The sequence below is a fragment of the Symphalangus syndactylus genome, chromosome 5 (genome assembly GCF_028878055.3).
Source record: "Symphalangus syndactylus isolate Jambi chromosome 5, NHGRI_mSymSyn1-v2.1_pri, whole genome shotgun sequence".
NCBI classification, from domain to species: Eukaryota; Metazoa; Chordata; class Mammalia; order Primates; family Hylobatidae; genus Symphalangus; species Symphalangus syndactylus.
In genome coordinates this window covers 32,666,326-32,680,008 of record NC_072427.2, presented here as the reverse complement: position 1 = coordinate 32,680,008, position 13,683 = coordinate 32,666,326, and the positions used below count along the sequence as shown (strand labels likewise).

The 13,683-nt window shown below is 38.7% G+C and overlaps 1 protein-coding gene across 9 annotated transcripts in view; it reads left to right on the top strand.

Annotated features, from left to right (window-relative positions):
• NEO1 (neogenin 1) overlaps positions 1-13,683 on the top strand; it is a 268,181-nt gene that overhangs the window by 211,557 nt on the left and 42,941 nt on the right. For all 9 annotated transcript variants that reach the window (XM_055277851.2, XM_055277852.2, XM_055277844.2 and 6 more), the window contains 5 exons: positions 101-239; positions 4,214-4,263; positions 5,490-5,637; positions 9,574-9,684; positions 11,081-11,275. In XM_055277851.2, coding sequence (XP_055133826.1) covers positions 101-239; positions 4,214-4,263; positions 5,490-5,637; positions 9,574-9,684; positions 11,081-11,275 — 643 coding nt within the window. The remainder of the gene's footprint in view (positions 1-100; positions 240-4,213; positions 4,264-5,489; positions 5,638-9,573; positions 9,685-11,080; positions 11,276-13,683) is intronic.

Below are 13,683 nucleotides of genomic sequence, written 5' to 3'. Positions count from 1 at the left end.
TGTTTCATGTAGAATATAGAATTCGTATAGCTAATTCTTTAATTTTGAACTTTTCTTGTGGCTTGAGTGCATATGTATAAAATGTTTTATTTTATTCAAGGATGTTGATGTTTCAAGTCTCTCTTACACCATTAATGGATTGAAAAAATATACAGAGTATAGTTTCCGAGTGGTGGCCTACAATAAACATGGTCCTGGAGTTTCCACACCAGATGTTGCTGTTCGAACATTGTCAGATGGTGAGTCTTTCTTCCTCTGGAACAATACACCACACTTGGTGCCCCTAATGGTTTAGTTGTAAGATCATGAGCTTTGATGTCTAGAAGATTTAGTTCAAATCCCAATTCTACCTCTTTCTGGTAATATGACTTTAGTCAAGTCTGAACATCTTTCTTTACGTGTAGAATGTGGATAATACCAACTTCATTGAGTTGCTGTAAAGATTCAGTGAGAAAGCATAGAGCATAAAGTGCCTCTTACTGAATAGGCTCTCAGCGTTTGTATTTTTAGCAGAAGCTTTTGTGTAAGTAAATACTATAGCTTGTTCATAACACAGACCATTCCAGGGCTTTTGGAAGACTAGCCTTTTTCTACTTAGCAATCATATTTGCATGCCAAATTAGTCTTTCTAGTTCCTCCGTATTTGTGACTGTTTTATCTCTCACCTGTGACTGAATTTCTAAATTAAGTTTTATATATATATACATATATATACACATATATATATATATACACCCATGACCTAGAGCAGTGTTTTTCGAACTACAGCTTGCCAAAGAGATTAAGTAGGTCAAAACCAGCATTTAAAAAAAATATATTTTTAGAATAGAACAGAAAAGATTAGAGTTCATTGCACTTAGTAAGGGTATATGTTGCTTCATGAAACTCAGCTAAATCTTACGTTTTAGAAAAATATCTTTTTAAAAAAATGTATTTATGTGTATACCGCTCTTATATAAACACACATGCTTCAGAAGGTAAAGTTTGACTCCCTTAAGAAAAGAGTCAAACTTAACATCACCAATAAAAGAACAGACTGACATCACGTGCCTCCTTATGTGATACGTGGAAGAAGACACAATATTACTTCTGTTGTATCAGTACCAAAAATATTTAACTTGAATCTGATCATGATGAAACAATCAGACAAGTCCAAATTGAGGGAAGCTCTGCAAAAAAAATTTTTATTTTAACTGACTTGGATTCTTAAAATATATTAGTTTTGTGAAAGAAAAAAAAGGTTGAGGAATCTAGATTCTGAAGATTTAATCTAGATTCTCAAGATTTAATCTAGAGTCTAGATTAAAGAAGAGTAAAGACACATGAAATAAAATATGTATGATCTTTGGATCCTGCATCTGGAGGTAAAAAAACAGCCATAAAGGACACTATTGGTATAATTACTTAATATTAGATACATATGGTATTAGGCAATAGTAAATATTAGATATGTTATTAGCTATATTACATAATATTTTTGTGTTAAAATTTCTGAATGTGATTGTTGTATTGTGCATTTTGTTGGAGAATGTCCTTGTTCATAGGAGATACATGGCGATATACACTGAAGAATTTTGGAGTGAAGTATGATGACTGCAGTCATCTCTCAGATGACTCAGAAACAATATGTAGATAGATAAATCTGTATACATATACATAATAGTAAGATAAATAAAACAGTTGTTGCAGAATATTAATAATTGTGAATCTGAAAAGAATAGCCATTCATTCTACTATTCTTGCCACTGTTTTCCATGGGCTTGACAGTTTTCAGGATTAAAAAGTTGGGAGACCTGGTGCAGTGGCTCATGCCTGTAATCCTAGCACTTTGGGAGGCCAAGTCGGGCAACTCACTTGAGCCCAAGAGTTCAAGAACCATGACATGACAACATGGCAAAACCCCATCTCTACTTAAAAAATAATAATAATAGCTGGGCATTAGTGGCACACACCTTTAATCCTAGTACTCCGGAGGCTGAGGTGGGAGGGTCACCTGAGCCCGGGGAGGTCAAGGCTTCAGTGAGCTGTGACTGTACCACTGCACTCCAGCCTGGATGACAGAGTGAGATGCTGTCTCAAAAAAAAAAAAAAAAAAAAAAAAAAAGCTGGGAAAAAGAAACAAATAAATTACAGGCAGTTATACCTTGGCTAGTGAACTACATAAGCCAGTTAATCAAGATATTGAGGAAAAGTTAAGGGAAAAAAATGTTTACTGTAGGCTCTTAAATCTACACATGAGCCAAATTTTAACTGCATTAAGTGTGTTGGCATGTTGACTACAGTACCTGTGGGAACTGAACACATCTCAGCATGGTGGCTGGGGCAGCACTTTGGAATAACGCAAATCTTGGTTCCGATGCCAGGTGAAACAAATATCTTGGACAAGTTAACTTCCCTGAACCTCTTCTATAGTTTTCTGATCTACAAAATAGGAATGAGAGTAGAAACTCTGTCCTGAGATTATTATAAGGAGTAAGTGTCTGCCATGTAATGACCATGCAGCAAATCTTTGCTATGATGATGATAATGAAGACAATGATGACAGACATGTTGGATGCCTCTGCAACTCAGTCACTTCTTAACATGGAGATGACTGGAATCATTAATGTACTTTTTTCGAAACACATGTGCCTGGGTCCTACTCTAGACCCTCATTACCTGAATCTCTGAGTTTAGGCTTGAGGCACTTTGCTAGGCACAAGTTACAGAAATGAGCAAGACACATTCTCTTGTCTTGCAGAAGCTATAGCACAGTGGGCACTTCGTTGTATACCTGGTCACCAAATGTTAGAGACAGAAAAAGAGAAGTTTCCACGGGTGGATCAGGAGAGAAGGGCTAAAGTCAGCAACTTGTGAGTGCAGAGAACAAATCCGGTTTACTTTGCTTGCTCTCACCAATATGAAGGGAGATATTAGAGAATGTGTGGGCCACACACCGAGATAACCCTGGATTATGTTCTAAAGTGAGGAACTAAAGTTATGTGGCTGTTTAACCAACAGTCCCAAACTTCTCACATCTCAATGAGTATTTTCTGGTATCTAGTTGCCTCAGGAAGCCAGATGTTCACTTTACCAGTTGTCATTGTTTAAATATCTTTGCTCTACTTGGGAACTGCCTTCAAAACCAGCTTAGAAACTCCACAAGAAAGCCAGGCTTACTGATATATGTACATCTCATTTTGATCCATAATTACATTATCCAGTTCAATCACTTGCCATATTCCTTAGACCTGGTTCCAGAAAAACCTATGGTTGTCTGCCAAGATAAAGATAGACCAGGGCCAGGCATGGTGGCTCACGCCTGTAACCCCAGCACTTTGAGAGGCCGAGGCAGATGGATCACCTGAGGTCAGGAGTTCAAGACCAGCCTGGCCAACATGGTGAAACCCCATCTCTACCAAAAATACAAAAATCAGCGGGGCGTGGTAGCAGGCTTCTGTAATCCCAGCTACTCAGGAGGCTGAGGCAGGAGAATCACTTGAACCCGGGAGGCAGAGGTTGCTGTGAGCCGAGATCACGCCATTGTGCTCCAGCCTGGGCAACAAGGGTGAAACTTAGTCTCAAAAAAAAAGATAAACCTTTAGGAGGCCGAGGCGGGCGGATCACGAGGTCAGGAGATCGAGACCACGGTGAAACCCCGTCTCTACTAAAAATACAAAAAATTAGCCGGGCATGGTGGTGGGCGCCTGTAGTCCCAGCTACTCGGAGAGGCTGAGGCAGGAGAATGGCGTGAACCCGGGAGGCGGAGCTTGCAGTGAGCCGAGATTGCGCCACTGCACTCCAGCCTGGGCGACAGAGCGAGACTCCGTCTCAAAAAAAAAAAAAAAAAAGATAAACCATCACCAATAATACTCAAAAGAATACAGTTAAGGTTCTGAGTACATATGGGGTCTAGAAAAGTTGAGAGTCTTTAGAAGAGTTCAGAGCTGCTATACATCCTTGAAATAAATATCTGACTTCCCAAAGGTAAAGTCTGGCTTGGGTGTGGGTGCTTTCCCATATGAAAGTGTCTTATGTTAAAAATGGAACCAGACATGGCCATATGTCATCCACATAGTATTGTCAACTTGAGGGCATTGGCAGCTAGTTTAGATCTGTTCACGTAATCAGTGTTTGAGATGTGCATTTGTTTAAAGTCCAGCCAGGATGATCACATGATGGGTGATGTGTGGGTGATTAAAAAAAAAAAATCTTTTTTTTTTTGCTTCTCTAGTTCCCAGTGCTGCTCCTCAGAATCTGTCCTTGGAAGTGAGAAATTCAAAGGTAAAACTTTATGATGCTGCTGTTCATTTTTACTGGTATACTATTGTGCCTCAGAGGGGCTTATAGAAAGGGAGATTCTGCAGGAAAGCATCAAAATAAATGAATGGCAGTGTTGTAATAATCTGCATTTAAAAATATTAAACCTATAAATTAGAACCTAAGTGAAAAAAATCACAAGTAAAGAGATAAAAAGACATAGATATTACACTTGCATTAAAGCTGGGCTTAAAAACCAACTCATTTATTCTCCTTAATTTTGCTTCCTTTCTCTGACGCCAAAACTGCTTTAGCGTTTCTGCAAATAAATTGCTCTTTTTCTGTAAAACATTACATTCTAGATGTTAACTGTTCAGAACCTCAGTGGTACGGCAGAAGGAAATAAGTTGTTAATAACATGGTTCCTTAGTGCTGTGAGATGAGCCCATGTGAATCAAGGCAGACCTCTGTCAGATTGGTTGTATCTCCTCAAACTGTCCTTCCTATAGCCAAGTTTGCTGTCTTCTTAGGGCCATGTATGCCTCTCAGAGGCCCAGAGCCCTTCTGGACTACACAGACAACTAAGATATTCAGTCCTTTCAAGAGATACCATAGAGAGCCAAATGCAGTGGCTCACGCCTGTAGTCCCAGCTGCTTGGAGGCTGAGGTGAGAGGATCACTTGAGCCCGGGAGTTGAAGGCTGCAGTGAGCCATGATTATGCTACTACACTATAGCCTGGGTGACAGAGTGAGACCCCGACTCTAAAATAATAAGAAAGTACTATAGGCCTCTTTTTTTTTAAGAGGCAACCAGCTGTTAATTAATCGTCCCCTTTTTAAAGAGTTTTATATGGAAATTGTCTAATTTCAGCTCTTCTGCACTGGACACGGGAAAGAATCTTTATACCTAATAATAGTTACTTCCCTAATCCATGTGCTTCTGGCCTTCTTATACTTTCCTTCTGAAAACTTTTCTGAGACTTTTATCCAACATCATCTTTCTGGCAAAACAGCCAGGAGATCAGGGGTCCAGAGCGTACTACTCAAATGTATAATCTTCCCGTTTGATCACTGAGGGTTTTAGAATTTAAAGGTATTTTTGAGTGATTATTAAATAACTTTGTAAAACTCTGAGTACCTTGCTGCCTCTGTTTCTTCTCTTTACACTGTAAAATCAGGATAAAAATATGTAAAACAGGACCAAGCTTTTGATATATTCAGCCTTTTTGCTATAATTCTGTCTTGTGCAGAGTATTATGATTCACTGGCAGCCACCTGCTCCAGCCACACAAAATGGGCAGATTACTGGCTATAAGATTCGCTACCGAAAGGCCTCCCGAAAGAGTGATGTCACTGAGACCTTGGTAAGCGGGACACAGCTGTCTCAGCTGATTGAAGGTAAGCTACCTTGCACAAAGGCAAAAGATACACTGTGTCTTTCTCAGATACTGAATTATGCTAGTCTAATGACTGCTCTGAGCTGTCGACATATACAAACAAATTTAAAATGGTTCAGAAAATTTTTAATGATTCAGTCCACTTCTGACTTGATAGAGATTAATGGAAAACACTCTTAAAGGTTCTGCCATTTCTGTGTGGTGAGATCGAGTTTGGTTTTTCCTTTCTTGTGTTTTCTGCATTCTCCACGTTTTCATTTTTGAGTGTGTTTATTACTTTTTTGTAATCTGAAAAATGATTAAAGAAAGTTATATAAGCATAGAAATTACCCCACTCAGTATAGTTGGTAACTGAGGTCTACAAAGTGGTTTTTGTAACACCGACCACCACTCGTGTGTACGTGGCCTGAAACAGTATTTGTGAATAGCCGCATCATTGCAATAATCATACATGCGACTATGGACACGATAAAGTTTTAGAAAATACTATCAGGCATAGCTCCTTCTATATAGTTTTCCCTTCATATGCAACAGAATAAGTGGCATACCTGGTAAAAATGGATCCACATGTGTTTCACCCTGGAGATCACAGAGAATCTCCCCCTCCGCCCCCCGCCCATCTTCCTCAAGTAGGGGAAGTAGAGTTGGCTAAGCAAGGGGAAGGTTCTTTTGCAGGAGAAACGTGGGAGCCAGATTAAGTGCTTTCACCCTGTGAATATTGAGATCATGCCTACAAAGAGTTGAGACAGATGCCCCAAGCTGTCCTTGTTCCATTGGGTTTTCATAGATGCTTAATATGGCTGCAGAATTGGCTGTAATCTGAGCAGATCCCATCCTGCTGACTCCTTTATTAGTTTAGCAGTGCCAAGACTCTGTCCTGCTCCATTACACATGCCTCAGATTCGGTACCATCACCCTACCTCTGTCCTAGGAGTAAACTCACGTGGGCTGGGCCTGTTGGAGTATTGCCTCAGCTGCATCGGCTTAGTTTTGTCACTCAATAGAGCCCATCTGTTTTGCAAGCAAACAGATGAATTTGTGTCTAGTACATTTACAACCAAAAGGTGTGAGTTATCTGTAGCTGTAACAGTGTAGTCACAGGGCATGTTTAATCTTGGGACAAAAGCTCTGACTCGGGTAATTTTTTTGCTAGGAAACTCCAAAGCATGTTGGTAGATAAGAACTATAAGAATGGGAGATATTGTCATTATTTTCTAAGCCCAAGAATTAATTTCATCACCCTTTGGAAACTTTAGCTTTCTTTATATTTTATCTCTCCTGGGTAGACATTGAAAGGATTACAGAAGCTTGGCATCACCCGCTTTCTTGTGACCCCAGGGACAGGGTTCTTGAGAGAACCAAGATCTGGGGTCAAAAAGTGTCATGTTTTCCAGCCAGGTGCAGTGGCTGATGCCTATAATCCCAGCACACTGGGAGGCTGAGGCAGGTGGATCACCTGAGGTCAGGAGTTCAAGACCAGCCTGGCCAACATGGTGAAACCCTGTCTCTACTAAAAATACAAAAATTAGCTGGGTGTGGTGGCGCCCACCTATGATCCCAGCTACTTGAGAGGCTGTGGCATGAGAATCTCTTGAACCGGGGAGGCAGAGGCTGCAGTAAACTGAGATCATGCCACTGGACAACAGAGTAAGACTCTGTCTCAAAAAAATATATAATGTTTTCACTTGTTTATGGGTATAAGTTTCTAAAAATCGAGAGAGCCATTGATAGTGAAAAACTGGGCTCTAGTAATCAGCAAGCTTCTCACTCCTCACCTCACAAATGGGATTGACTTCTTTCAAAATAGGAGTCCTTCAAAATAGGAGAAGGTGAATGTTTGTCTCCAGGGGCATATCTTTCAGTCTTCCAGCTTCTTCACAAGAACCCCACGTGTCTTATCTGCAGTGCATATCATGACTGCAGTAGATGGTGCTGAGAAATATCACTAAGGGAGCATTGGCCACAGATGTTCTCAAAGTCAGTTTCAGCTGAGCGTGGTGGCTCACGCCTGTAATCCCAGCACTTTGAGAGGCTGAGATAGGCGGATTCCTTGAGCCCAAGAGTTTGAGACCAGCCTGAGCAACATGGTCAAACTGTGTCTCTACAAAAGATACAAAAACTTTAATGGATAAGCAGAGGCTAAAAAAAAAAGTATACAAATTAGCCAGGTGTGGTGGTGGTGCTCACCTGTGGTCCCAGCTACTTGGGAGGCTGAGGTGGGAGGATCATTTGAACCCAGGAAGCGGAGGTTGAAGTGAGCCGTGATTGTGCCACTGCACTCTAGCCTGGGCAACAGAGTGAGACTCTGTCTCAAAAAAAAAAAAAAAAAAGTTTCATATTTTACTCTACATTCAGATAAATAACATTTGCCATTTGTAAGGCTTTTCATTTTGAATATTTAGTTGTATTTATTATATACTAGGCACCATTCTTGTTGCTGTTAAAAAAAGAGTATAGTCCTTGCCCATGAGATTATTCATTTTCTCAATGAAACATTTGATATGTAAGCAAAATAGAATTTTTATGGTAAAAATGGCTTTATATTAAGAAAATTCTTACATTTTAAAATCATATCTGGATTTATTCACTTAATAGATTTCATTGAACTTTTGTTGGCATGTTCTGGCACTGAGTATACAATGATGAAAAAAAATGGAGATACTTGCACTCTTAAAGCATTAACTTGAAGCCTGATAAGTATTAGGGAGCAATATGGATCACCAAGATCCTTTACCAACAACACATTATGTGATTAAATTTGAAGCAGAAGTAATTATTGTTATAGCACTAAACAGATCTTGCCATATCTTTATGATATGTATTGTATACCTTAGTTGTAGTCTATAAACTCCATAGGGTACTTAGAGGAAGAGGAACTCAGCCTCTTTGCATAGTACCTCATTTTTGCTTGCTCTCTCTTACATCCTAATTGTCCCCAAAGAACAGGGAATGATTGGTTGGATTCTTTCAAGATCTTCATTGAGTAGCGTTTGCTAGTAATCCAGATTATTATCTGTCAGCAAACACTCTAGTACTTTCTGGTTCATTGTGTGGGGAGACAAGGAGATAAATTGACTTGGGCCCAGGCATTTTGCTCCTCCCTTTTGTCTTGCTCCTTGCTTTGTGGGGCACACAGATTGTCAGGATGGGCCTACCAACTCTTCTCCCCTACCACGGGACAGGGTTAGTTAACCAAACCAGGGCTTTTCTCATGTCCTGGCCAAGTTATGTTCTCAGTACTGTTGCCCTGGTTTGTAGAATAGACTTTTCTATGTGCATCTTTGTTGCCTTTGATACATTGGTAAGTCATGTACCTTATTAGCTGGTAATAAATTAAAAGTTGCATAATAGAAAGGTTTGGGTCATTTTCCACTTTTACTTACTATATAATATATGAGCAATTGGTTGTTAAGGAATAGATTTTGAGACCGTATTTGGTGCTTAAAATTTTTCTGCCATGGTTATGAGGTGACTCAGAGAACAGAGGTAACTCAATAGGAGTTACATCTTTGCATTCTTTCCTAGGTTTTGATGCCTTCTAAGACCAGACACCTTTCTTTGTTCCTTTTTTATAACTCTTTCATTGTTCTTGGCCTCTTTTGGCCTTAGCTTTCTTTGTAACACAATAAAGGGATTGCATTAAATGATCTCTGAGGTGCCTTCAAGCTCTTAAACAAGAGTCTGTAATCTCCCGGGAGCTTCAGTCATTTCTGTTTTCCTCTTAGATTGTGTGGGCTTCAGCCTTTGCTTTATTTGGAGATGGAAGCTACTCTATGTTGTATTTGCATTTTGCCTACACTGTATTAACTTAAACTGAAACTTCGTCAAGCTATATACTGAGTTGGTGACTGAGATATTTGCCTTAATGAGGGATTATTAATCTTTTGTTTTTCCAAAGCTCTTGTTTCAGTTGTCTTTTTTTGTCATTTGGTCTCAGGTCTTGATCGGGGGACTGAGTATAATTTCCGAGTGGCTGCTCTAACAATCAATGGTACAGGCCCGGCAACGGACTGGCTGTCTGCTGAAACTTTTGAAAGTGACCTAGATGGTAAGAATAACAATTGGCAAGACTGGCACACAATAAATACTAGCTGTAGTCAAATGAGTCAAACTGGAAAGCCACAGACTTGGGGTGGATATGGCTTAAGTCTGTGAACTTTAGTGTATCACGCTACTGTCATTCCTGTATTGCATCAAGGCTGCTGGAATGGATTTTTTGCAGTGCCTTGTAGAGAACTGTCCTTTCAAGCAGAACTAGAGCAAATAAAAATGTATATGTGCTACAAGTTGGATTTTTTTTTATCAAGGCCATTAAGTAGATGGATGATCTAAAATTTAAGGCTGAGCCACATAAATCATGCCGTTATTTCAATTGCAGTTTCCCTTTTCTTTTAGTCCTGGACACCTTGCCCTTTTTCTCACCTGTTTATTCAGTGAGTACTCCCAAATGAGTGTGTATAGGTAGCACCTTTATCAGTGATAGGTGCTGGCCTTGGGAGGCAAACGACCTGAGTTCTTGTTCTGAGTCTCATTTTACTAATTATTATTATTTTTTTTTTTTTTGAAAAGGAGTCTCCCACCCTCACCCAGTCTGGAGTGCAGTCATGGTTCACTGCAGCTTCGACCTCCCATGCTCAAGCATGATCCTCCCACCCCAGCCTCCTGAGTAGCTGGGATCACAGGTGTGTGCCAACACACCTAGCTATTTTCTTTAGAGACAGGGTCTCACTGTGTTCAAGCTGGTCTTGAACTCCTGGGCTTAGGTGATTCTTTCTCCTTGGCCTTGCAAAGTGCTGGGATTACAGACATAAGCCACCATGCCTGGCCTCAGTTTACTAATTTTTAAATTAAGGTAGTAATTTATGCCCTGAAAACAGTGTATGTGAAAGAGCATGTAAATTTCCTCCTTTGTAAGCCTCTTAGTCTCTCACCAATTAAATCAACTGTGGCTCTAAAATTTCATGTTTTCTGACTTACCATACTACTTAGGGGAGTAAATAATTGGTGCTATTGCTATAATGTGATACTTAAATACCTGTTAACAACAGGCTTCCAACTGCTCAGTTTATGCTTTTCTCATTCCACCTGGTAGAGTTTGGGAATGGATGTGGGACCAAGAGAGATGGTAACTATTGAAAGGCAATTTATTTTCCTCCGCTGGGGCAGAAGAGGTTCTTGTATCTCTTTGTTTTCCCTTCCAAATTAATATTGCAGTGTCTTGCATTTAAAGCTGTTCAGGCCTTTTTTTTTTTTTTTTCTTAGAATGCAGTAAAATCATGGGCTGTATTTCACTGTACACACAGATTCTCTTTGAACTCTTGGGCATAATGTAAAAAACTTAGCCCCAAATAGTGTGGCAGGAGGCTAAACACCATTCCCCAAGGATGGTGAGATATTTTAAAGGACAGCATATCTCATCTTGCTTTTCCACTTTTCCTTCCCAGAAACTCGTGTTCCTGAAGTGCCTAGCTCTCTTCACGTACGCCCACTCGTCACTAGCATCGTAGTGAGCTGGACTCCTCCAGAGAATCAGAACATTGTGGTCAGAGGTTATGCCATTGGTTATGGCATTGGCAGCCCTCATGCCCAGACCATCAAAGTGGACTATAAACAGCGCTATTACACCATTGAAAATCTGGGTATGTTTGCTAAGTAGAGAAAGTTAATTGTATAGGTGATTCCTTTCTTTTTAACCTTTTATGTAATATTTTCATTTTTACAAGAAAATTGCAAAAACAGTACAAGTAATTTCTGTATGTTATTCACCTGAATTCCCCAAATGTTAACGTTTAACCACATTTACATGTATATTTTGCAGAATGCCCCTCAATTTAGACTTGGCTTAATATTTCCTCATTACATTCAGGTTTTGCATTTTTGGAAGGAATAGGGTAGAAGTGTTGGGTTCCTGTCAGTGCATCATATCAGGAGGCACATTACAGCCTATATTGCTAATGATGTTAACTTTAATCAGTTGGCTAAAATGGTATCTGCCAAATTTTCCTGCTATAAAATTGTTAATTTTTTCCTTGGTAATTAAAAGTATCTTGTGGAGGAGATACTTTGAGTCTTTATAAATATCTTGTTTCCAATTACACTTGGACTCACTAGTTTCAGCATCTGTAGTAACAGTTATTAGAATGGTGTTTCCCCAGTGGTGATTTTCTAATTCCATATTTCCACTACGTGTGTTTACATCCTATGATAAGGAAGAACTTTCTTTCACCCCCATGAAGAGAATGGCCAATGGGAATCTCTTTATAACTGGTTCCTTGTCCATTTGACATCTTCCATCTTTCTTTGAGCACTTTCTTCCTTTTTGACAACATAGTAAGATGTTCCTGGCTCATCTAGTATTTCGCTAGCCTCGGCCCTGGAACCAGCCATTTCTCTAAGGAACCCTGATTTATTTTATGAAAAATGATTTTGGAAACCAATATCTGGACACTATATCTGTTCATTGTAACTGGGGTAGAAAATCCTAAGGAATCTACAAAAAGGCCACTGAAACTACAAGTGAATTTAGCAAGGCCACAAGATACGAAGTGAATATACAAAAACAGTAAAATGATTTTGGAAACCAATATCTGGTCACTATATCTGTTCGTTGTAACTGGGGTAGAAAATCCTAAGGAATCTACAAAAAGGTCACTAAAACTATAAGTGAATTTAGCAAGGCCACAAGATACAAATTGAATATACAAAAACAGTTGTATCTCCATATACTAATAATAAGCAGTTGGAAATTGGAATTAAAATAACAATACCACTTAGAATAGCATCAAAAAATATAGGAGCAGACTTACAAAATGTGTGTAATATCTGTGCACTGAAAATAGAAAATTGTTACTGAGAGAAATTAAAGAATACTTAAATGAAGATACCATGTTCACTGGTTGGAAGCCATGATATTACTAAGGTGATAGTTTTCCCCAATGCAGTCCAAGAAAAGTCCCAATAGGCTTTTTTGTAGAGATTGATAAGCTGATTCTAATAATTTTTATGAAAAATCAAAGGAACTAGAATAGCCAATTTTTTTAAAGAATAAAATTAGAAGACCCATACTACCTGATTTCATGTCTTCTTATAATTGAGACATAGTGGTGGTATTGTAAAGGTAGATGTTATAGATCAATGGAACAGAATAGAATCCAGAAATAGATCCATATATATATAGTCAGTTGGTTTTTGGAAAAGCTGCTTAGATAATTTAGTGGGGAGAAGATAGTCTTTTTAACAAAAGGTGTGGGAATACCTGGATATCCATATGAGAAAGAAAAGGAACTTTAACCCTTGTCTTACACTATATGCAAAAACAGACCTAAATGCAAGACCCAAATGACTTTGGGACAACAATTCTAGAAGAAAGCATAGGAAAAATTCTTTATGACTTTGGGATAGGCAAGGACCTCTTAGGTTGTAAAACAGCACAAATCGTAAAATTTAAAAATTGATAAATTGGATTTCATCAAAATTTTAAAACTTCTACTTTTAGAAAGATACCAATAAAATGAAAAGGCAAGCCACAGACTTGGAGAAAATACCCATCATTTAAATATCTAACAAAGAATTTGAGTCCAAAATATATAAAAACTCTCATAACTCAATAATAATGCAGCCCAATAAAAAGTGGGCCGGAGATTTGAACAGACATTATACCAAAGAAAATATATGAGTGGACAATAACCATATGAAAAGATGCTCGTCAACATTAATCATCAGAAAATGCAAATTAAACCCACAGTGAAATACTATTGCACACCCGTTAGAATTGCTAAATGTTAGAAGACTGGCAATAACAAATATCAACAAGGATACAGAACTGGAATGCTCATACCAGCTGGTGGGAATGTTTGACAGTACAACCACTTTGGAAAACAGTTTAGAGGTTTCTTGTAAAGTTAACCATATAACCCAGTAATCCGACACGTAGATAATTAATTAAAAGAAATAAAAATACATGTCTGCGTAAAAACTTATATACAATGTTCATAGTAACTTTGTGAACAAGGGGAAATAACAAATTTTCATCAACAGGTAAGTGGTA